Genomic DNA, 25,390 nt, shown 5'->3' with positions numbered 1-25,390 from the left:
TGGCGTGGTCCAGGACGATCCCAGAGCTAATCCCCAAGACGGATCGTCACATTTTGGTGGAGGATGCGGGCATACACGTTGCTAGGAGCAACCAGTGGTCGAGTTGCAGTGAAGTTGTTGCCAAGAGAAAACTACCGTGCATGGTGCAAGGGTGTACTCTTTCTCAGAGAGGAGACAGTGGGACGAGCCCAGCTGTGGAGTACAAGAGCAGGACTGCGCCTGTGGTGAAGTTGTTGCTAGGGGCAACAGATCGCATCAAGCGAGTGGGCACTCTTTCTCAAGTAAGGAGACAGGTGGACGGGCCACCTGCAGAGTGCAGATTACGTTTTGAGACTGTGTATAAAGGCGTTGCTAGGGGCAATGGAAAAATTTTGTTGGCAAGCGGCTAACATTTCGGCAGAGGACTGTACTGTGTTTGCAAGGTTTGAAGTGTTGCAAGATGGATGTCCTGATAAGTGCTTTGTTGCAGACTGCTGCAGCACAAGAGGAAACAAGCTTTGCAGAGTTTGAAAGGATTGCTACACATGAGGCACGGCCCAAGACACACTGGGGAAACTTGGTGTTTCAATTCATTGGAGGAGATGCCCAAAAAGTTCATTGTGAACTGGATCCAAAGATATTACGGGACTATGAGAAAGTCAAGACAGAGATCCTGACTAAAGTGGGAGTAAGCCGCGCTGCAAGATTACAGTGTGCACTGCAGCCTAACAGTGATGCTGGGTTTAAGGTTGCAGAGCTACTTAAAGAGCAAGTGGAGCGATGTTCTGCAGCAGAGAAGCTGGTGAGAGGTGTCCAGCACCAGCCCTTAACTGACTGGACGGCAAGAGATTCTGGTAAGACTGTTCCAGGGGTTATGGGGGCCATGTTTAGTGACTATGAGACTGTGCATAAAAATGATGGGACTGTGCATAAAAAGGCTGAGTCGGAGGGTGGTGTTTCCCTAGGTGACTGTGTGAACAGTGTTCAAGGTGGTACCAACCTATGTCCAGTTGCAAAATCATGTGAGGGTGGAGAACCCCTCATGGAGACTTATGGGACTGTTCACACTGTGCAGATCGTATTGAAAAAATCTGGTGAACAGAAAATGTTAAATGCAGGACTGGGAGAAAATGTAACAAAACACACTTTCCCTGAGTTAGGTCCTAGTGCTATGAACTGTCCTGTAAATTTTGAACATGTGCAATCTGATAATGTTTTTGTTGAAAAACTTATGTTGATGTGTTCAGATGTAAAGAGAACTGATCCCAACTGACAGGACAAAAGAAAACCTGTGTGAGCTGGAAATAGAAGGTAAAAAGATGACGGTTTTGTTAGACCCTAGATGTGTAATAAGTCTGGTAAAGTCCAGCAGGAGAAAGCCAGACCCCGCTATAGTGTCTATGCAGGCCGGACCCCGCTATAATGTCTATGCAGGCCAGACCCCGCTATAATGTCTATGCAGGCCGGACCCCGCTATGGTGTCTATGCAGGCCGGACCCCGCTATAGTGTCTATGCAGGCTGGTATTTGGGGTTATAAAACGGTTAATGTCTGTATTTCTACTCCCTATGGTACTATAGATCACAAGGTTGCAATAGAGCCCTCCTTGGAGTATGATGTAGTACTGGGGACGGATTTTCAATTTTTTCAGCAATTATGGGAAGACTGTCAGGTGACTAGAGCAGGAACACCTGATAGGCCCACAACACTTGACTTGCACCACACACTAGTGGAGAGTTACTCAGCAGAGGCTGAGGACGGGGAGTGTCAGCAGTCACTGGATGTAGGTCAGATAGGGGTCTGCCAGACTGCTGGGGGAGCTGAAGACCAGACCGTGAGTCAAGTCCAAGAGGATCCAGCGACTCAAGTGACAAGTGCGCCTCTGACTGAAACAAAATCTTCAGTGAAACCAGAAACGGATCAGGTACAGGAACATGGGTTCCATCTGCCATCTGAAGATAAGCCCAAGTTGGGGCTAGAGTTGCGCGGTCATCTGGAAGAGGTGACTGGAAAAGAAGCTACAGAGATGTCTGTGGATAATGCAGAAGTACTGAAGAGAGTACATGTGGAGCCGGGTGCTGCGCTTACTGTCACAGACAGAGTCCTGAGTGAAGGAGATGTGATGTCTGGACCAGAGATGGATCGTGACCAGGAAGGTCGAACCACTGGACCAGATGTTGTTGCAGACCCAGGAGCCCTAGACCTTTCTGCTGGGCAGCAGAGAGACAGTGTTGAAGTGAAAGAGAAGTCTGCCAGTGAGCAGAGAGACAGTCCAGAGAGACTGTCCAGGAACTACCCTGAAGCCCAAGTTGCCAAGACCCTTGAAAAGGGGGAGACTACTCCTAAAGGTGGAAAAGAGTCTGAACGAGTTGGCTTGAAGAAAGAGACAGGCCAAGGACAGGTGACTGTCAGAGGACAAGAGAATGTCACAAGGTCCAGCAGTGAGAGTAAGGAGACCGCTGTAAGTAAGAGATCTCGGAAAAAACGCGCTGGTCTTGGTAAAAAAAGGGAGCAGATCCAGAACCTTGAAGAAACCTTACAGATGGTTTCTGCTAAATTGTCTCAAAAGGAAGAAGTAGTTCATCACCTGACAGAGGAAAAAGAAAAAACGCTTGCAGACTTGAATAAAGAGCAGGAAGCGACGCTTCAGCTGCAGAAAGATATGGAGCGCCACAAAAGTGAGTTGGCGGCTCTGCAGGATGAACTGTCCCGCTCCCAGGGTCTTATGACCAGCAAGGAGAGAGAATTGGAGATTCTGGCCAAGCAGATCTCATTCAAGGATGAATAAGTGAATGTCCTGTGTGGGGCATATCTGGCTCTACAAAGTGATCACAAGGCTAGGTTGGTAGCCATGGAAGAGTTGGAGAAGGAGAAAGTGGTAATGGCTCATAAGGTGCAGAGCCTGGAGGCGCAGAACGAAATGCATATTAAGTCTCGCGCAGCTGCCTTGGATTCACTGGGTCCTCAGCTCTCTGAACAAGAGGCTCAGCTAAAAGTCTATGAGCAGAAAGTGTCCAAGATGGCGCAACTGAATAAAGACAATGAGCAGATGAGAGAACAGCTGCTGTCCCTGGAAGATACTGTCAAAAATTTGACAGAATTGCTGGAAAGTGAGAAGAAGAACTCTGCTAAGCTCAAGAGTGAGCAGCAGAAATGTTTAAAGCTGGAAGGGGACATGAAGGTCCTAAAAGAAAGCCGTGACCAAGCTATAGTAGAACTGGCTAACGAGAGGTTAAAAATGTCTCAGATGGAAACTGAGGCCACAGCCGTCCGTGTAAAAGAAAAACTGCTTGTGGGGCAAAAGCTACTGGAGAAAGGGATGCTTTCTCTAAAAAAGGCGGAGTCTGAACAATGGACGCAAGAAACAGTAGAGTCTGAAGACCATGAGAAGAAGCCATATGAAAGGTCCTCTGAAGCTGAGACTGAGGTGAAACCATATGGGAAGTCCTCTGAAGCTGCAGAGATATTGACATTGCATGGTGAAAATTCTGAGGCAGAGAAGTTCTCTGAGGTAGAAGTTAAAGCAGAGATAACTGCAGAAGCTGCAAGTAAAGTCAGTGACACATCTGAAGGTGCAGGTGAAAAACTGGCTAAAGGAGCCAAGAGTTCTCAGCCTAAAAATGAGCCTGTGAAAGTCGGTGTCCCTAAAGAAAGGGCTAATAAGAAAGCAGAGTCCTTAAAAAGAGGTCACTGTGATAGAAGACTGGGTCGTGGTGGAAACCCTGAGAGGCACTGGATTAGAAAACACTGGAAGAAAGTCCGCAGAAGTAGAATTTGGAGAAGAGTCCGTCTCAAGGAGAAGATGGACAGGTGCATTAAAGGGAAGCCTCCTGAAATTGTGGAGGATGACTTAGATGACCTGTAAATGGGTGATACAGGCTCGGTTGGCCACCAGCAAATTTCGTGCAATGGTCATACCAGTGACAGAAGAAGACAATGGCCTAGAGCATCTGCCTTGTCCGCACCTAGTGTCCAGAGCACTGCACAGACCAAGATGAAGAACCTGGTGTTGGAAAGGTGTTACATGAATGGAGCTTTTTACATGGAATTTGTCAAAGGTGACCAAAAGTCTTGTGCTTGGTGGCTGATGAAAGTGCGAATGAAAGAAGGGTGCACCATTGAAGTGGTGCAGATAAAATCTACTGATGAAGGAAGCCAAGTGCCTCCAAAACCTGTTGGACGTAGTTGTTCAAGGAAAAGGAAAGGCAGTTGGACTCTGCCTTTTGAATACAAGTGCTCCTTCCCGGTGGTCTGAGCAGAGGGGGGGGGATATGTGGCAGTGTGGCAAGGAAAGGGTGTATTTCCCTTGCTATCTCTGCAGAATGCTCCACCTGTGGCCTGACTAATGAGGTATCAGGAAGGGAAAGTGTGTGTTTAAAAGGAAAAGAAACAGAATAGTTGGGGCTCTTCCTAGGAGACAGCATGTGGGCTGTAGGGAAGAGACAGAGGCTGCTGAGGAGTACACAGCCCGAGCTAAGAGAGGCTCAAAGAGACTGCCATGAATTGTGAGTAGAAGGTTGCAGGGGACATAAGTTTAACCTGCTGAGGGAAGCTCAGCGGTTGTTAGTCAGGACAAGCTGATCTGTTTAGTCAGTGACCAGACGGTCTAGGATTTTGTTTTGTTCCTGCTTTTCTGTTTCTTTCCCTGCAACCTGTCTAATAAAACTGGCAAGGTGCCAGATTTGCATTATAAGCGTTTGTTTGCTGGTTTATTGAGAAGAAACGAATCCTGTGGCGTAGTCCAGGACGATCCCAGAGCTAATACCCAAGACGGATCGTCACAATATATATATATTTTTTAAAGCAGAACAATAATAGAAAAGCATGTAAACATGGGTATCATTTTAATCATATTGAGGGGCATTTATCAACCCTTTTACACAAGTTTTTTTGTGTAAATTTGTCGCAAAAAAGTCGCCACTGCGACACCGTGACTTTTCGTGTGACAATGATCTATGCGAGCAAGAAGAGCAAGTTTTGTTTTTTTGACTACGGTACGTGGGTTTGTAAACTTTACTTGGTTTAGTCAGGGATTTATCAACCGCGACATTCGCAAAAAAGTCCGCATGCGGAAATGTCCGAATTATAAAAACATATCGTTAATTAAACCGCGCGGTCAATGGCGTACGCGCAAAAAAATTCCAAAGTCCAAAATAGTGTATTTTTGGTCACTTTTTATATCATGAAAAAATGAATGAAAAGTGATCAACAAGTCCGATCAATACAAAAAAGGGTACCGTTAAAAACTTCAGATCACGGCGCAAAAAAGGAGCCCTCATACCGCCCCATACACGGAAAATAAAAAAGTTATAGGGGTCAGAAGATGACAATTTTAAACGTATAAATTTTCCTGCATGTAGTTATGATTTTTTCCAGAAGTACGACAAAATCAAACCTATATAAGTAGGGGATGATTTTAATCGTATGGACCCACAGAATAAAGAGAAGGTGTCATTTTTACCGCAAAATGTACTGTGTAGAAACGGAAGCCCCCAAAAGTTACAAAATGGCGTGTTTTTTTTTTGGGTAAATTGGGATAGATTTTTGGGTAAAATGACTGATGTCATTACAAAGTAGAATTGGTGGCGCAAAAAAAAAAGCAATCATATGGATTTTTAGGTGCAAAATTGAAAGGGTTATGATTTTTTAAAGGTAAGGAGGAAAAAACGAAAGTGCAAAAACGAAAAAAAAAAAAAAAAACCCTGGTCCTTAAGGGGTTAAGAGGTTTAAAGGGGTATTCCAGGAATATGTTTTTTTTGACTATGCTACAGGGGCTGTAAAGTTAGTGTCGTCCATAATATAGTGTCTGCTGTACCTGTGTGTGACGGTTTTCTCACAATTCTTATGTGATTTTCACCCCAATATTTATTTTTACCAGCATACAAAATGACTGTCTCGGATTTTTCCCAGCTTGCAGTGCGACCGAGACCTGACTCACTAGTCAGCTGATGACAGGGAGCCTGTCTGCTTCAATGGGTGGAGCGATCGCTTGGTGGGAGAGAGATCAATCTGCTACTAATGCAACAGCTGAGGGCACCCTGATTGAAATCCACACTGATTTGAATAGATGCAGCTCATTTATGTTTCAATGGGTGGGTTGGCTTATATGTGGGAGGGAGGAAGATGGAATTTTGGGATTTGTAGTCAAAAAAAGAAAAGTCAAACAGAAAATACCAGTTCACAAACAGCTAGCCACAGTGTTATGGTAATCTCACAACATAGCCATTTATCCCCAAGAAAAACGCGGATCCTTCCTAAGCATGTCCATTACTGTCTGCCAGGTACATACTAAAATCACCTTATGCAGGATAACCCCTTTAATCTTCTTCCATTTTCAGAACGAGCAGAAGGAAGTGATCCAAAAGTTTCGTCAAGGCTCCCTGAATCTGCTCATCTCGACCAGCGTTGCCGAGGAAGGCTTGGACATCCCAGAATGCAACATTGTTGTTCGGTATGGCCTGATGACTAATGAAATATCCATGATGCAGGTAAGATTTTGGTCATGGGTTGAGTTACCTGGCTGTAGTTGGACTCGTTCATTTTGGAGCTAACATTTCTCTTGGGGTGGGGATTGTCCTTAGGCAAGAGGCAGAGCCAGGGCGGAGGACAGCTGTTACTCCTTCTTGGCCGAATCGGGAGGGAAAGAGAGTCGAAGAGAAATGACCAATGAGGCGTTGGAGGATCTAATGAACCGAGCCATAAAATATGTTCAAGATATGCCAGAAGGAGAATACGTGGCTAAGGTGGGTGACCCGTAACCTCCTGCTATTTTACAACGTTCCACCGATTTGCCATTAATATTCTCAGTTTCTGATGTAGATTAAAGATCTGCAGAGGGAATCCCTCACTGAGCGATTGGTGAAACAAGCTAAAGAAGAGAGCAAAAAGAAGTTTTCACACGAGGACATCCGCTTGGATTGTCGGAACTGCAATGCCGCTGTTGCCTTTGGGAATGATTTACGTGTGGTGGAAGTGACTCTTCATGTGAATATTAACCCAAACTTTAAGTAAGTGGGACCAGAGCTAGGATGTTTGCCAGTAGTACACGCAAAGGCACTTCCTTTCCCTTAGGAGCACGTACTCCTCACTGATATGCCGCGATATACTGCTAACCTGTACTACACTGAACAGGCTGGCACTGTGCTGGGGACGATTTACAGTGCACCACTATATCGCCCCAACTGGTGTGGACCTGTTGTACTACCTTACAGGTTTTACTTAGGGAGATCAAGAAAAAACATATCCATTGAAATATTTATAAGTGTTACAGAGAGAAAAAAATTTCTCTCTGTAACACTAATAAGTATTTCAATGGATATGTTTTTTCTTGATCTTTCTGTGAATAACTAAACATATTCCCTCTACCCTAGACTGGTACATCTGCATTTAGTACCTCTATGTGCGGTTTTACTTAGGGCCAAACTAGGGAGCGCAATCTAAGTGTCCTCTAGGTCAGGGTTTTCCAAACAGTTTGCCCCCAGCTGTTGCAAAACTACAAATCCCATCATACCCGGACAGCCTTTGGCTTGCTGGGAGTTGTAGTTTTGCAACAGCTTGAGACACGCTAGAGGACACCAGGTCGCTGCTTTGAGAGGTAGCAACAGGCAGTAGTAGCCCTAATGACAAGCAGGCAGAAGTGAACAGTCATTAGTAGACAGCAGCTCCAATAGGAGGTGCTGATCAGCAGCAAGAGATTCAGCCCAGCAGGGGTTAAGCAGCCTCAAAGTGTAGATGTAGCAGAGCTGAATGTGTTCTGGTTTCAGCAGGGTAAATAGCTGACACTGGTTCAGAGTCAACAGTTCGAGTCATTCATAGGAGGGTCAGCGAGGTACATAAGAGTCGGGCAGATGTAATGTCAAGAAACAGGCGCTGGTCAGAAACAGAATAGTAGACCAGGAACAACACACCTTCGCTATGGCATAACCACAATATTGCTTAGTCACAGGTGAGTGAGCGGTGCAGCCCTTTAATAGGTAATGCTAGGCAGGGATAAGTTGAGGACACATTAGAGAAGTGAGCAAAGACCCTTTAAGTTGCAGCCAGTGCAAGTTTATGGCCATAGTGGTCAGACCAGAAAATGAAGACACAGTGGAAGCTGCAGAGGAGAGGTCAGAGGAATAAGCCTGAAGCAGACAGCAGGGAGGTGGAGCAGAGAACACAACATGGCAGCACTGTGTATACACAGTAGTAGGAACACAAGGACCAGTCACCAAGAACTTTATGGGCGGTCAGAGAATAAAGGGAATCCTTTAATTGTCTTTCAGGGATAGTGTGGATCCTCTGGAGGAGAAAGACAGGTTTAAAATTTGTTGGTACAGAGCTTGTCTTTCTCCTCTTCTCCTGGACATAGCATTTGCTAAGCCCTGCCCCAACTTTGTGTGTTATATCTTGGTCTCTGTGTTACTAGAGACAGACTGAGCCTAACAACAGGCAGTGGACAGCAGATTGCAAACAAGTGAGACACATAGGGGAGATTTATCAAAACCTGTCCAGAGGGAAAGTTGCTGAGTTGCCCATAGCAACCAATCAGATCGCTTCTTTCATTTTTGAAAAAGCCTGTGAAAATAAAAGAAGCGATCTAATTGGTTGATATTGTCAACTCAGCAACTTTTCCTCTGGACAGGTTTTGATAAATCTTCCCCATAATTTTCAAGTCTTTAGAGCTGTTTTTCCAGGGTTTAGTGACCATTAAATCATTCACCAAATCCTGTGATCCCTTTTAGGGGCTAAGGGCCATATTACACAGGGTGATGATCACGATAGTTTGTCCTAACATGTTCCTTATACATCTCTAACGTCATGTTGATTTTATTATGTATTAGTGTTTACTATGAAGAATATACAGAGCCTCTGGACTTGGGAAAGAAGATGGAGAACTGGGTTCCTGGAGGTTCCATCAGATGCCGATTTTGCAGGGTGAGAAATCAGCAAAACATAAAAATGCACAAACTGCAAATCAATGATTTTCACAGATGAAGGAAGAAAATAAGAGAAGCATAGAGGACGATGGGCAGATCTACGTGCACCCCCCCCCCCCCGAGAAATCTGGGGTAGATAGTCCCTGCACTAACCTCAGAGGTGATGCTTCTGAGGGCTCACCTTTAGGAATGCCTAAATACTTTTTATTTCCCCAAAGTACTCACCGATACCAATGACCAATACTTTAATTTCATGTGACAGCAGAGGTGGCTCTTGACTCTGCAAAGCTGTAGGAGAAAGTTGAACATTAGGCCCTCACTGACACTCATAATTAAGATATGCCCCCATAGTTAGGTAGGGAATACTCCCCTATGAGAAAGAATCTTCCCCCCCCCCCCCCCAATTAGGTACAAACTCCAAATAGTTTGCAAATACCCCCTATTATGTAGAACCCCCAGTAGGTAGGTGATCCCCCTTATAAGGTAAAAGCCCCCAATAACTAGGATGGGAATCCCTCTTATAAGGTAGAAGCCCCCAGTTAGTAGGTAGGGAATCCCTCAGAAGATAAGTAAGTATGCAGGTAATCCCCCTATTAGGTAGAAGCCTCCAGTAGGTAGGAGATTCACAATATTAGGTAGAAGCCCCCAGTAGATAAGTAGGCATGCAGGTAATCCTCCTATTAGGTAGAAGCCCCCAGTAGGTAGGGAATCCCTCCAATTAGGTAGAAGCCCCTAGTAGGTAGGTAATCCCCCATAAAGTAGAAGTCCCCAGTAGGTAGGTAGGGAATCCCTCCTATTAGGAAGAAGCCCCCAGTAGGTTGGTAGGGAATTCCCCCATTAGGTAGAAGCCCCCAGTAGGTAGGTAGGGAACCCCCCTATTAGGTAGAAGTCCTCAGTAGGTAGGGAATCCCTTCTATTAGGTAAAAGCCACCAGTAAGTAGGTAGGGAACTCCTCCCTATTAGGTAGGAGCCCCCAGTAGGTAGGTATGGAATCCCCCTATTAGGTAGAAGCCCTCAGTGGGTAGGGAATCCCTCATATTAAGTAGAAACCCCCAGTAAGTAGGTAGGGAATCCCTCCAATTAGGTAGAAGCCCCCAGTTAGCAGGTAGGTAATCCTCCTATTAGGTAGAGGTCCCAAGTAGGTAGGAAATCCCCTTATTAGGTAGAAGTCCCCAGTAGGTAGGTAGGAAATCCCCTTTTAGATAGAAGCCCCCAGTAATTAGTTAGTCAGGTAGGTAGGGAACCTCAAATTAGATAGATGCCCTCTTTAAGTAGTAGCCCCCTCCAAAAGAAAATAATAAAAACCCACTCACCTTCTCTCCGCTCCTCTGTATCCTCCACTCTGTTAGTGGTGCAGGACCATTATTTGACGTACAGTGCGATTAAATTACGTCATCAAGCAGCAGGTCCTGCACCACTCCAGATAACAGAGCGAACAATGGGGAGGCCTCAGTGCAGGAGCGGAGGAAAGGTGAGGCGGAATTTTACTGCAGGTGTCTGTGACATTTGCACCAGTACAAGTATTTGTCTAAATGTATCTGGACATCTCTACTCACTATTCATTTATACAGAAAATGTCCACTTATTATTGAGCACACGTCATATAAGTAACCCAAACGAATAGTCCCTAGTGGAAAGTTATTAGAGGGGAACTCTGGCACTTAAAGGGGTACTCTGGTGGAAAACTTTTTTTTTTAAATGAACTGGTGCCAGAAAGTTAAACAGATTTGTAAATTACTTCTATTAAAAAATCTTAATCCTTTTAGTACTTTTTAGCAGCTGTATGCTACAGAGGAAATTCTTTACTTTTTGAATTTCTTTTTTGTGTTGTCCACAGTGCTCTCTGCTGACACCTCTGTTCATGTCAGGAACTGTCCAGAGCAGCATAGGTTTGCTATGGGGATTTTCTCCTGCTCTGGACAGTTCCTGATACGGGCATCAGGTGTCAGTAGAGAGCACTGTGGACAACACAAAAAAGAAATTCAAAAAATAAAGATTTTCCTTGGTAGCTTACAGCTGCTAAAAAGTACTGAAAGGATTACGTTTTTTTAATAGAAATAATTTACAAATCAGTTTAACTTTCTGGCACCAGTTCATAAAAAAAAAAAAAAAAAAAGGTTTTCCACCGGAGTACCCCTTTAACCTCTTAAGGACACATGACATACCGGTACGTCATGAGTCCTTTCCCTTTCTATAAAAATATGTGGTATCGCCGTGTGCGGAAATGTCTGATATAAAAATATATAGTTAAAGGAGTACTCTAGTCCAGAGTATTCCTGCTCCGTTCTGCCCAGGCTGCAAAATAAATGAAAATGAACCATCACTCACCTCCCTGGGTTCCCACGGAGCGCCACTACAGCTGTTCGGTCCTCCGGTGCATCTCCTTCATACTTCCGGGTGTAACGAAGCGTCACATGGCGCTCAGCCTATCGCCGGCCGAGGCTGAACATCGCGGCGGCCGGCGATAGGCTGAGCGCCATGTGACGCTTCGTTACACCCCGAAGTATGAAGAGGATGGACCGGAGGACCGAACAGCTGTAGTGGCGCTCCGTGGGAACCCAGGGAGGTGAGTGATGGTTCATTTTCATTTATTTTGCAGCCTGGGCAGAACGGAGCAGGAATACTCTGGACTAGAGTACTCCTTTAATTAAACCTCATGGTCAATGGCGTACGCGCAAAAAAATTCCAAAGTCCAAAATTGTGCATTTTTGGTCATTTTTTATATCATGAAAAAATGAATAAAAAGTGATCAACAAGTCCGATCCACACAAAAAGGGTACCGCTAAAAACTTCACATCACGGCGCAAAAAATGAGCCCGCATACCGACCCATACATGGTAAAATAAAAAAAGTTATAGGGGTCAGAAGATGACAATTTTAAACGTATACATTTTTCTGCATGTAGTTATGATTTTTTTCAGAAGTACGACAAAATCACCTATATAAGTCGGGGATCATTTTAACCGTATGGACCTACAGAATAAAGAGAATGTGTCATTTTTACCAAAAAATGTACTGTGTTGAAACGGAAGCCCCCAAAATTACAAAATGGCGTTTTTTTTTTCCAATTTTGTCTCACAATGATTTTTTTTTTCCGTTTCGCCGTAGATTTTTGGGTAAAATGACTGATGTCATTACAAAGTAGAATTGGTGACGCAAAAAATAAGCCATCATATGGATTTTTAGGTGCTAAATTGAAAGGGTTATGATTTTTTAAGGTCCTTAAGGGGTTAAGTTCTTATCCCCTATCCTGCGGATACGGAATAAGAACTTCAGTACTGAAGTTTCCCTTTAACTTCAAATTAGCTTTTAAATGAAGTTGTCTTTAGGGCCCGTTACCTGGTTACAACTTTGGTCCTCCGGAGGATTTACTAGTACTTTGTGGGCCAGTCTGCACTTGAAGTTGTAAATTCCTAAAGTCCCGGCCCGAATTGAGCCCCAGTCCCTTCAGTCAGAGAACAGTGGCCTGCCTGGGGCCCATAAAAAAGCTAATAAATCTGATGCATCAGATCAAGATTGTTTCTGCCATCGAAGGTGATCCATGTTTATCCAATATGTATGTTGGTGTGATGTTCCTCGTCATCGTCCAATAATATGATTTCTCTCTTGTAGGCGCATTGGGGCCTGATAATAATCTACAGAGGAGTGTCCCTTCCCAGTATAAGCATCAAGAACTTTGTGCTCCAAACTCCTGAAGGTCCCAAAACGTGCAAACAATGGAAAAACGTTCCGTTCTCTTTGGAGTTGTTTGATTATAATGCGTACAATGAAGATGACTCTTCAGATACAGATGATGAGTGATTCTTATGCCCTGGAGAGCATTTCCAAAAATGGACAATTTGCTGCTCAAGACATTCCGGAGATTATGACACAGAAATCGGTTTTCCGGCATGACATAGCTTTAAATTACAAGGCCAAATCTTTCAAAGCCCTGAAGGCATAACCGGGGGGTTTGGGGGCAATTTTTTCTCATCCCCTAAAAGAACACATGGCGTTAAGAATTATAATGGCCGTAGAGTTTGTAATAGTGGGTTTGCCTTAAAATCTTAATGCTAAGTCTTGTTATACATGAGGGTTCTCATCAAGTCTGAGGGACATCTATTCCAATGGAGTCACTGAACAAAAAAGGAATCTTGGTGGATTTTGAGGACTGGATCAGGGACCACCGGCCTAGAACACATCATTAGTCCCAACGTATGTGGACTTCTGTTAGCAGTTCATGGGTGATGTAGCTGATGGGGAGAGTTAGGCTATATTCAGAAGGCAGAAATTCTGCCGCAATTTATTGTAAATTCACTTTAATGGGATTCCACTGTCCCTTTCACACAGTGTAAATTCCGCTTTTCCGCAAAAATATAAGATCAGTCTTATATTTTTTTGAATTCCGCCACAAAATCCCGTTGAAGTCAACGGGCCTTGAATTTTGGCAGAATTCTGTGTTCTGAGAATACAGAAATTCCACCAGAATTTGTGTGAAATTGCAGAAATTCCATCATCTGAACATAGTCTAACTTTGTCTTTTTCAAAAAATAACCCCCCCCCCCCCCCCTTGGCACTTATTGTATCCTTACTGACATGGCTCTACTAAACACAACGAGCTCAATTCTCCATGGAACAAAATTTGCGGCACTTTCGATTTTGGATACGTCTTCCTATTTAGTTACCCAATAAGAGAGCCTTATGTGCCATGGCGCAGATTTACGGACAAGTGAAAGATTCGACGCACTTTATGCTACCGCACTTTATGACATATATCATTTTGTATTTACTGTATAACTCTAATGCCTGCATTGTATTTGCTTTTATTTTCTTGTTCCACCCATAAGGGAAGCTACTTCAGTATGTGCAGGGGAAGTACGAATATTAATAACCCTAACTCTAAAGCAGTGTATGCTAACCAGGGTGCCTCCGGCTGTTGCAAAAATACAACTTCCAGCATAACCGGACAGCCATGAGCTTGTCTGCCTCCTCCAGAGGATCCACACTGTCCCTAAAAGGTACATCAAGGCTTCCCTCTTATCTCAGCAGATTTTGGCTGTCCAGGCATGAGTTGTAGTTTTGCAACAGCTGGAGGCACCCTGGTCAGGAAACACTGATCTAATGTTTTAATTTAGAAATGCATCATTTGAATTACAGCTGTGTAATACCCTAGTTCCCCTGCAGTGGTCACTGCAGGATCAATGTCTTGCGGATTCTCGCAGCTGACTTCTATTTATGTGTATCAGCCGCGCAACAGTCAAATACGTACAACCCTCCCTGGGAGGAGGAAGAGTCATAGTTTGTTGGATTTCTAGTTGTATATGTGGGATTTCTGGTTTTATATATAAAGGTTTCCTCTACAAATGTTTTTTTTTTGTGTTGTTCTGTTTCTAGTCTCTCGGTACCGATCAATATCTAGGAAACGTTGATTTAAAGTCAGTTGTTAACCCTTAAAGGGGTACTCCCCCCCCCCCCTAGACATCTTATCCCCTATCCAAAGGAGCTTCCATGTTCATGACGCCATCCATGTCTATGGGAGGGGCAGTGACGGCTAGTACATACTCGTCATGCCTCCTCCCATAGACACGAATGGAGCGGAGTTTGCTCCGGGCACCGGATGTCTGGGGTGCCAAGCTGGAGATCGTGTGATCAGACATCTTATTCTCCATCTTTTGGATAGGGGATAAGATGTTGAGGGGGGAGTCCCCCTTTAAAGACGTCTCTATGGGAGAGCTGGAGCGCAGTCTCCGGCAGTCTCCGCCTCTGCCATAGAAATGTATTAGGGGGTGTGTCGGCCGCCACATCATTCGGTGGTCGAAACATGTTGTTTCGGCAAAGAGCCGAGGGCCCCATACAGGAGATTGCGAGGGGCCCCAGCGGTGGGACCCCTCGTGATCTGAAACTTATCCCCTATCCTTAGGGGATAGGGATAAGTTTTCATATCCCAGAGTACTCCTTAACGAAGCAGGATGTATATTTACATCCTACGCCGGCTCCCGCAGTATACCACGGGGTCAAGGGGTGACCCTGGTGCCATCAACGGCTGGGTCCCGGTGCCCATCAACGGCTGGGACTCGCAGCTAATACTGAACATCACCAATCACGATGATGCCTGGTATTAGCCCTTCACTCGCGGCGATCAAAGTTGATCGCCGTGTCTGAAGTGGAAATGACGTCACGGCCACGCCGGAGGCTTGTGATGTCATGGCGATGCCGGAGGCTCATGATGTCATTGCCACGCATTGCTTGCGATGTCACGGTCACGCCCCCTCAATGCAAGCCTATTTGAGGGGGCGTGACGGCCGTCACGCCCCCTCAAATAGACTTGCATTGAGGGGGCATGGCTGTGACATCACGAGCAATGCGTGGCAATGACATCATGAGCCTCCGGGATCGCTATGACATCACAAGCCTCCGGCGTGGCCATGACGTCACGAGCCTCTAAATGAACACCGGGTGCAACTACCAACGCGGGCTCAGTCTCTTGCTGTGCTCCTCTTAAAGGGGTACTCCGGTGGAAAACATAATTTTTTTTTTAAATCAACTTGTGCTAGAAAGATAAAACAGATTTGTAAATGGGGATAAGATGTCTAGGGGCAGAGTACCCCTTTAAGTGGAGACTCATTGAGTCGCCAATGGCGCCACCTAAGTAGGAAAGCAAAACTAGAAAAGTCAACAACAAGAGGGCCGTGGTTCAACCAAGAAATCTGTTCCATAAAAGCCCTAGAAAAACATACAAACCTTGGGGATATTTAAAAATAAATAATCTATGCGAGTATCAGACTGTCGAGAGAAGAAAGAAAAGGACTTGTCTGGGGGGTAATTAATACACCAAGGCTAATAAAGGGCAAAAGCTGAGCCAGTGAAAGAGGGCTGGCAGTAAGGGAAAGCGGGGAGAAAATTAAAGGAAATAGGTCATCAGTGTCACCTGCACTTACCGGTCGGTACAGACAGGTAGTGCAGGTGACACTGATGACAATGGTACTTACCTTGTCCCGTTTTGTGCTGTCGTTCTCCGGCTATCCTCTTCAGTATGGGAATGGGCGGAGCTTAGTGACGTCACCACTAGCAGCGGCACCCAGCAGAGAACAGCAGCGGTGAGGTCACTAAGCTCCGCCCATGCTTCAACCGGGCCCAGAGCCAAAGAGGATTGCCAGAGAAGGACAGCACGAAACGGGACCAGGTAAGTATCGTCATCATCAGTGTCATCTGCACTACCTGTCTGTTCCCGACAGGTTAGTGCAGGTGACACTGATGACAGATTTCCTTTAAGTTAAAGCCTCCACCTATAATCCAGGCAGAGGGAGGATATTCTGCGCAGGAAGGGACTCCTGGAAGTATTGGGGCATAGACATTGCCAGCATGGTCAAAATGTGTCTCCTGAAGAAAGGCTACATCCACCTTTAAAAGAAGTAAGTTCCCTTTGGGCCAGCCATCTCTTGACAGCCATCTTAAAGAATATCTGTCACGATCTTGTTAAATGTTATAATACTCCCCAGGTCACTGCCCCCATCATGATAAACCACCCCCTCCCCCGGGCCTTTATTTTTATTATTTTTTAGTTTTCTACCTTGATATTGCTCTGTGTTTTCTGCTCAGTCTCAGAGGGTGGGACAGGGACTTGATGTACAGAGGCTTCGGTGGTGCGGCCTAGCGTCTGAACGCCCCGCCTGCAGCAGCCTTATGACTGCTGGCGCCAACGAATTGGCCGATTATTCGATAACGGGATTCATCGACAACGAATCCCTTTATCGAATTTTATCGAATAATTGTTGCAGCCCTATTTTGCTCTGTGTTTTCTGCTCAGTCAGATTCACAGACTGGGAAGGGGCGTTCCCCAGCAGGTGTGACATCATCTGAAGCCATACAGGGGAGACCTTCCTCCCTCACTCTACTACACACAGCCCAGAGCAGTTCAGTGTGAGATGAGCTTTGATTGGCTAAGACTGCACACACACCCCTCAGCACCCCAGACTGCATTTCCTGATTTTGGACTTCTGCCAAGCCATCATGAGCCCAAAGTCTATGTAAGACATGGGGGGGGGGGGAATGTTCTCTGGACAAGTAGGGAGACATCTAGTGGCAGCTTTTTTTAAGTACATTAGAAAGATTTTTTATTTACCATAAGGTGTGCAATAGCAAAAATTAGTTTTAATGAGATTGAACATTTAAGAAAACACCATGGACCATAGTGGGAGGTAAAGTCGGCCAGAAAACGAAGCACAAAGCGACTCACCCACAGCAGGGATGGCACCATGCTCAGGAGTAGGATAATACGGCAGAAGGAAATCCAATGTCTGGACAGTACCTGGGAAAACAAAAAGGGAAAAAAGGAGAACAGACAGGAAGACAAGAGACAGCCGACGAGACAATATATAGACAGCATGGTAAGGACGAGTAAGGCCCCTTCACCTATATCAGTTGTCCCGCAGTGTTTCTCTCCAGGGTGCACCAGAGGGATACTGATGCTAGAACGTATCCCATTCATTTGACAGCTCACAACGCAGCTTGCTGTGTTCCACTTTCTGGCGCTCAGAAACAAAGGATGCTGGATGCTACACAACTGATGACAACTGATGCATATTGTGATCAGTTTTGGCATCAGTTGCGTCGAGTTTTGCCAGGGAGGCAATAAAAGTCAGCCAGTGGGCAGGAGGAGAAGGCTTACACATCTACCCTTATAACACTTTTATTTTTCCTATATGGGGATGTATGAGGGCTCAGTTTTTTTTATCAGTACCCTTTTTGTTTTGATGGGACTTTTTGATCCCATGCAGTGAACAAAAATATGCAATCCCAGTATTTGGTATTTTCTTTTTTACGTTCATTGACCCTGCGGTATCATTATTGGTTAATATTTTATTAGTTCGGACACTTACGCTTGCAGCGATAGCATCTATGTTTATTTTTGTTTAATTTATTTTATTAGGGAAAAAGGGGGTGATTCAAACTTATATTAGTGGAGGTGCTTATTCTGATTTATTTCATTTATTACTTTATTTAAAATTTTTTTTATACATGTTTAGTCCCCATAGGAGAGTGTTTTCCAAACACTGTATCCAGGTTTTATATATATATATATATATATATATATATATATATATACTGTAGAATGAGCATGGTTAAAAATAAAATAACCTGAAGGGTTAACACGGAAAAAAGAGAGGGGATAGCACCTGGATCGCTAATGGGGGGAAAGAGAGGGGACAACACCTGGAGAGTTAATGGGGGAAAGAGAGGAGACAGCACCTGAAGGGTTAACAGGGGGGAAAGAAAGGGGACAGCATCTAAAGGGTTTACAGGGGAAAGAGAGGGGACAGCACCTGAAGGGTTAAAGGGGGGGGGGGGGGGTCATAGAGAACAGTATCTAAAGGGTTAACAGGGGGAAGAAATATGGTACAGTACCTGAAAGGTTATTAGGGGGGAAAGAGAGGGGACAGCACCTAAAGGGTTATCAGGGAAAAAGAGAGGGCCCAGACCTGAAGGGTTAATAGGAAGGGGGAATAGAAGAGACGGCACCTGAGGGGTTAACCTACGAGCCTCCCTGCAGAGGAGAAGGAGCAGATCACAGACCTTAGTGATGGCCGCCCTCCTGCACCAGGAAGATCTGGGAGGATGGAGAATGGCGCCTCCAGACTGCACTCAGGGCCGGAGTCTCAGTGCTAAAGGTAGGCCGCACAGGTCACAGGCCAATAGCGCCTAACAACCGAGGCTACGCCCTAATGACTGAGGCCACGCCCCCTTAACTAAAGACAAATCGATAATGGAAATCACTGACAACAATTTCCATTGTCGGATTTAATCTATGACATCGATTAACCGTCGCAGCCCCTACAGAGTGCCGGACCCTCCCCATATGGTGACTTCCTTATGGCGATCAACCCCAGGAAGATGTCAGGACAAAAACAACGTCATATTCATTGAAGCGAAAATTTTTGAACAAAAAATGTAAAAAACTATTGGGCGAAAACAGGAGTCAGAGATTGTGACGAAATAAATAAATCGGCAAAAGAAATGGGATTTACATGTAGAAAAGCCGAAGAAAATCCAGCGCCACCACCCTACACTGAAGAACACAAGGTTAGGGTGCCTCCACATCACGTGTCCTTTCTCCGGCGGTAAAACTTTAGCGCCGTCTCTTGCCAGATTCGCGCCGTACACCATTGATTTCAATGAGCCGAATGAGCACAAGAGCTTCGTTTGCTTCATGCATGGCGGGTCACTGATGTTCCCCATTACCAGCGGGTCCCGGCTGCTGAAAGCAGCCGGGACCCGCTGGTAATGGGGAACATCAGCGATCGCACTGATGTCTGCCATTAACCCCTCAGATGCCGTGATCAATACCAATAACAGCATCTGTGGCAAATTGGTGGTTCCAATGACTGATCTGATCACCCACAGCACAATCGCTGATATCCCATTAGCCAAGATGGCGGACGGAGGTCCCCTCACCTGTCTCCGCCTCTCTACAAGTCCAAAATTGCTGCTTTTTTGGTCACATCACAATCCAAATAAAATATTTAAAAAAAGTGGTAACAATAAAAACTACAGATAACGGTGCAAAAAATGGCATAAACGGAAAAATGGGAACGGTATAGGGGTCAGAATAGGACCGTTTTAACCATACCTATATATATATATATATATATTTTAGAAAGATTTTTTTTAATGCAGTACAATAATAGAAAAGTGTGTAACCATGGCGATCATTTTATTCGTATTAACTGACAGAAAAAAAAAACATGGCAGTTTTACCATAAAGTGCACTGCGTGAAAACGAACCCCTCCCCAAATTTGCTAATTAGCATTTTTCTTTTAAATTTTCCCAAACAAATAATAATTTTTTTGAAATGAAAGGTGTCATAAAGTACAATTGGTCGCGCAAAAAACAACAAGCCTCATATGGGTCTGTGGATGGAAAGATAAGGGTAAGGTCACACGTAACGCAGTCACACGTGACGCTGCAGACGCGCTACTGACCACCCCTAGAGTGTGCCCCCTGCTGTTGCCGCTTGTCCCGGTGGTTCGTCTGCTCATAGCAGCAATCCGCCGCTACGAGCATAGACTGAGCTGTATGTTGAGCACAGCATTTTCACAGACATCGCAGGCGCACAGAAGGGAGTGACCGCGATGTCTGAGTACACTGCGCATGGGCGACTCGCAGCTCAGTCTGTGTCTGCTCGTGGCAGCAGATTGCTAATAAGAGAAGACGAACCAGGGCACAAGGGCACAACAGAAGGCACACTCTAGGTTCGGTCAGTAGCGCATCCGCAGCCTGAAACAAGCTGCGGATGCGTCATGTGTGACCCTACTCTAAGAGTTATGGCTCTCGGAAGGCGAGGAGGAAAACACAAAAACTATAAAATAAAAATAAAATTGGCACTGAAGGGTTAACAAGGAGGGTAAGAGAGGAGACAGCACCTGAAGGGTTAACAGGGGGAAAAGAGAGGGGACAGCACCTGAAGGGTTAAGAGGGGGGGAAAAGAGAGGGGACAGCACCTGAAGGGTCAACAGGGGGGAAAGAGACAGGACAGTACCTGGGGGGTTAACCGGGGGGGGGGGTCAACGGGACAGATTGGACAGTACCTGAAGGGTTAAAAGAGGGGGGGGTTAGAGGACAGTATGTAAAGGGTTAACAGGGGAAAGAAAAGTGGGACAGCAGTCAGGGCCGGAGCCTCAGTGCTAAAGGTAGGCCGCACAGGTCACAGGCCAATAGCGCTTACTGGTTGCTGGACCACACCCCTAACGACCGAGGCTACGCCCTAATGACTGAGGCCGCGCCCCCTTTACTAAAGACAAATCGATAATGGAAATCACTGACAACAATTTCCATTATCGGATTTAATCTATGACATCGATTAACCGTTGCAGCCCCTACAGAGTGCCGGACCGTCCCCATCTGGTGACCTCCTTATGGCGATCAACCCCAGGAAGATGTCAGGACCAAAAACAACGTAATATTCATTGAAATGAAAAATTATCAACAAAAAACGTTAAAAAAATTGGGGCGAAAACAGGAGTCAGAGTTTGTGACAAAATAAATAAATCGGCAAATGAAATGAGATTTACATGTAGAAACGACGAAGAAAAACCAGCGCCGCCACCCTACACCGAAGAACACAAGGTTAGGGTGCCTCCACATCACGTGTCCTTTAGCGCCGCCTCTTGCCAGATTCGCGCCGTACACCATTCATTTCAATGAGCCGAATGAGCACAAGAGCTTCGCTCGCTTCATGCATGGCAGGTCACTGATGTTCCCCATTACCAGCGGGTCCCGGCTGCTGAAAGCAGCCGGGACCCGCTGGTAATGGGGAACATCAGTGATCGCACTGATGTCTGCCATTAACCCCTCAGATGCCGTGATCAATACCAATAACAGCATCTGTGGCAAATTGGCGGTTCCGATGACTGATCTGATCACCCACCGATCAGCCAAGATGGCGGATGGAGGTCACCTTACCTGTCTCCGCCTTTCTACAAGTCCAAAATTGCTGCTTTTTTGGGCACATTACACAAAAGAAAATAAAAAATAAAAAAATATGAAAAAACTTTAAAAAATAAGTTACATATGCGCAAAAGTGGTAATAATAAAAACTACAGATAACGGTGCAGAAAATTACCCTCATACAGCCCCATATACGGAAAAATGGGAACGGTATAGGGGTCAGGATAGGACAATTTTAAACATATATATATATATATATATTTTTTTTTACTTTTCAATAATAGAAAAGTGTGTAACCACGGCGATCATTTTAGTCGTACAAAGAAAATATGGCAGTGTTACCGTAAAGTGCACTGTGTGAAAACTAAACCTCCCAAAATTAGCAAAATTGCATTTTTCTTTTCAATTTCTTTACACAAATAATATTTATTTTTGGTTAAATGAAAGATTTATTTATGGTAAAATGAAAGATGTCATTACAAAGGACAATTGGTGGCGCAAAAAACAACAACAACAACAAGAAACCTCATATGGGTGTGTGGATGGAAGGATAAGGGCGGAGTCACATGTAGAGCATCCACAGCGTATTTGACGCTGCGGGCGCGCTACTGACCGCCCCTAGAGCGTGCTCCCTGCTGTGCCCGTGTGTCCTGGTTCGTCTGCTCGTAGCAGCGATCCGCCGCTACGTCCACAGACTGAGCTTCGTGTTGCGCGCAGCGGACTCACAGACATCGTAGCCGGTCGGCCTAGCAGAAGCGAGCGACCGTGATGTCTGAGTACACCGCGCATGCGCGACTCGCAGCTTAGTCTGTGTCTGCTCGTGGCAGCGACAAACCAGGAAACACGGGCACTGCAGGAGGCTGTTTCTACGGGCGGTCAGTAGCGCATCCGCAGCCTGAAATACGCTGCGGATGCGCCACGTGTGACCCTACCGTAAGAGTTATGGCTCTTGGAAGGCGAGGAGGATAAAACGAAAACTATAAAATAAAATGGTCTGTTGTCCCTAAGGTGAAAATGGGCCATGTCCCTTAGGGGGTTAACAATATACAGAAGTGGGTTCAATTTATTGGATCCAAAGTTCACTTTGACATTTCAATAATTCATGGGGGAGATTTATCAAATCCTGTCCAGAGGAAAAGTTGCCCAGTTGCCCATAGCAACCAATCAGATCGCTGCTTTCATTTTGCAGAGGCCTTGTTAGAAATGAAAGAAGCGATCTGATTGGTTGCTATGGGCAACTGGTTGACTTTCACTTTGCACAAGTTTTGATGAATCTCTCCCCGAGTCTACAGACAATGGGGGTGACAGCTGAGCCATGGGAGGAGGCAGGGACCCCATAGCTGTGCCCACATCCCTTAGAGATGGTCAGGGTGTTGTGCCACCCATTATACTGTACAGGCCGCTCCTGGGCACGCACCCCATCTCAGACATGTCACGTGTGGTGAAGGCCCAATACATATGGCGCCATGAGGAGACCCCAATAGAGAGGGAGAAAGGCAACCCCCCCCCCCCCCCTCTCCTGAGCCCACAATCCACAGAGCCAATAATCTACTGCCAGAGGGGAGGGGCCTGGTCTGACCGCACGGGGCAGTAGTAGGAGTCTATAAAGTAGGAGGAGCTTCTGTCTGAGGGACGGAGAGCGGCTGCGCCACTGATGAGGGAGGACGCACCGTCACCCCCCGAACCGATTTGAGGACCCAGGGAGGTAAGTGGCCTCTGAAGAGGGTGGTGGGGGTAGATAGCAGACAGTAAGGACCTTTATCTCTCTTTTTATATTAATACCCAGTGGCATTTGTAGGTAAGGGAGGTACGTAGGGGTGCGGGCCGCGCCGGGTGTCATCCTACCTGGGGTTATCACCCGGTGAGGAACTGCATGGAGCATGGCCGTGTTTTACTTTTTCAATCCCTTCCCCCGCCGAACTTACTAGAAAGACGAGAGCAGGGCGCGCTAGGACCGCGCTGCAGTGAGTGGGAGGGGCGCATTGGCCCGCGTGAAGTGGGTGGGAGGGGCGCATTGGCCCGCGTAAAGTGAGGGGGAGGGGCGCATTGGCCCGCGTAAAGTGAGGGGGAGGGGCGCATTGGCCCGCGTGAAGTGGGTGGGAGGGGCGCATTGGCCCGCGTGAAGTGGGTGGGAGGGGCGCATTGGCCCGCGTGAAGTGGGTGGGAGGGGCGCATTGGCCCGCGTAAAGTGAGGGGGAGGGGCGCATTGGCCCGCGTAAAGTGAGGGGGAGGGGCGCACCAGGCCCGCGTGAAGTGAGTGGGAGGGGCGCACCAGGCCCGCGTGAAGTGGGTGGGAGGGGCGCACCAGGCCCGCGTAAAGTGAGGGGGGCGCTAAACTCACTACATACGTCACCGAGCCCGGGGAGCAGAAAGAGGCACACCGCTAAGGAGGCAGCAGGTTCCCCACGGGCAACACGTGACCTCGGGGCTGTGAGGTGAGCATCCTAGTGCGGGCCCTTCTCTGGCTGCTCCGTCCTCGCCACGTGTGTATTCCAGGAGGTTTAACCCTTGCACTTCCTGCGGCTAGTGTCCCCTTCCCCCCAGACCCCACTGTCCTGCAGGAGCGTGCATGTGACTGAGGAGCGTGCATGACCTCTACTGCCTCTTCAGTACAGGGAAGACATCTTCAGCAGTAGATAACACTTACACAGCATGTGCATGGAGGCCTGCAAGAAACACGTGTGCTGGGTAAACAGGGAGTAGAAAAGGGGTGGGGCCGGTTGCTTGGGGGCGGGGCCTGACAATGGTGGACTCCTACTAACCGACCCCACCCCCTTTCTGGTAACTGTTTACCCAGCACACGTGTTTCTTGCAGGCCTCCATGCACATGCTGCTTGTTATATACAGTATATAATGTGAGAAAACAAGGGGTGGGGGGGTCTGTACTGTATATTAGTGCAGCTTTAACCCTTTATATTCAGCCCTCAAGGTGCAGCCTTTTATAATATATACCGTATTTATCGGCGTATAACACGCACTTTTTAGGCTAAAATTTTTAGCCTAAAGTCTGTGTGCGTGTTATACGCCGATATACCCCCAGGAAAGGCAGGGGGAGAGAGGCCGTCGCTGCCCGCTTCTCTCCCCCTGCCTTCCCTGGGGTCTAGAGCGCTGCTGTCGGCCCTTTTCACCCCCTGGTTATCGGCGCCGCTGCCCGTTCTGTCCCCCTGGCTATCGGTGCCGGCGCCGATAGCCAGGGGGACAGAACGGGTAGCGGCGCCTGGGGGTATATCGGGGTATACACACGCACACGCACCCTCATTTTATCATGGATATTTGGGTAAAAAACTTTTTTTACCCAAATATCCTTGGTAAAATGAGGGTGCGTGTTATAGGCCGGTGCGTGGTATACCCCGATAAATACGGTACTCCCATCAGCTCCTCTGCTGACGGTGGGGGTATTACTCTCTGTTTCCTTCTTCATTAATTAGAACAGTGCTGTCCGAACATTGCGTCTCCAGCTGTTGCAAAACCACTACTCCCAGCATGCCCTAAAAGAACCCATTACAGCAGTGCCTAATTATTATCTATCTTTATCTCTTTCATTCATAAATACATATATATATATTAGGGATCGACCAATATTGTTTTTTTAAGGCCGATACCGATAATCGGTGGAGGTTAGGGCAGATAGCCGATAACTTAAACCGATATTCCGGTATAAGTTAACAGCTATTTATCCCCCTGAGCTGTCACTGTGCGCACTGACGGTGATGTCACTCATCATTGTGCTGCGCAGCGCGCTGGATGCTGCAGGACATCGCAGGAGCCAGAAATAGCGTGGACCCTGGGAACAGGTAATTATAAAACCGGGGATGGGGGAGGCAATGGGGCAGCGGTGGTGGGAGGTGCAGCGGGGGGCGGGGCATTATCGGCAAGGTAATTGCCGATAACGTCCAAAATCGTGAATATCGGCTGATAATATCGGCCAAACCGATAATCGGTCAATCCCTAGTATATATATGTATATATACAGGCAAAAAAAACAAGTGGTTACAGCACTCAATTCAGGTGAAAAACTTAGGTAGCTTTAAAGGGGTACTCCAGCGCTAAGACATCTTATCCCCTAACCA

The 25,390-nt window shown here is 46.3% G+C and overlaps 2 protein-coding genes across 4 annotated transcripts in view; both read left to right on the top strand.

Moving 5' to 3' along the window:
- The window catches only part of DHX58 (DExH-box helicase 58), a 31,108-nt gene extending 16,845 nt beyond the window's left edge, over positions 1-14,263 (top strand). The window contains exons 9-13 of the mRNA XM_056548840.1: positions 6,317-6,466; positions 6,560-6,721; positions 6,798-6,985; positions 8,801-8,894; positions 12,509-14,263. Coding sequence (XP_056404815.1) covers positions 6,317-6,466; positions 6,560-6,721; positions 6,798-6,985; positions 8,801-8,894; positions 12,509-12,697 — 783 coding nt within the window. The 3' untranslated portion in view covers positions 12,698-14,263. The remainder of the gene's footprint in view (positions 1-6,316; positions 6,467-6,559; positions 6,722-6,797; positions 6,986-8,800; positions 8,895-12,508) is intronic.
- Positions 14,264-22,570: 8,307 nt separating this feature from the next.
- LOC130296834 (ATP-dependent RNA helicase DHX58-like) overlaps positions 22,571-25,390 on the top strand; it is a 110,689-nt gene continuing 107,869 nt past the window's right edge. For 2 of the 3 annotated variants that reach the window (XM_056548832.1, XM_056548830.1), the window contains exon 1: positions 22,571-23,025. The gene's annotated coding sequence lies outside the window, so the exon portion shown is untranslated. Of the gene's footprint in view, positions 23,026-23,649; positions 23,756-25,390 lie in introns of those variants that run through there. The other variant, XM_056548831.1, reaches the window with a different exon arrangement.

This window comes from Hyla sarda, chromosome 12 (genome assembly GCF_029499605.1).
Source record: "Hyla sarda isolate aHylSar1 chromosome 12, aHylSar1.hap1, whole genome shotgun sequence".
NCBI classification, from domain to species: Eukaryota; Metazoa; Chordata; class Amphibia; order Anura; family Hylidae; genus Hyla; species Hyla sarda.
Note: the sequence above shows the minus strand (reverse complement) of the source record. Positions and strands in the feature narration are given on the sequence as shown.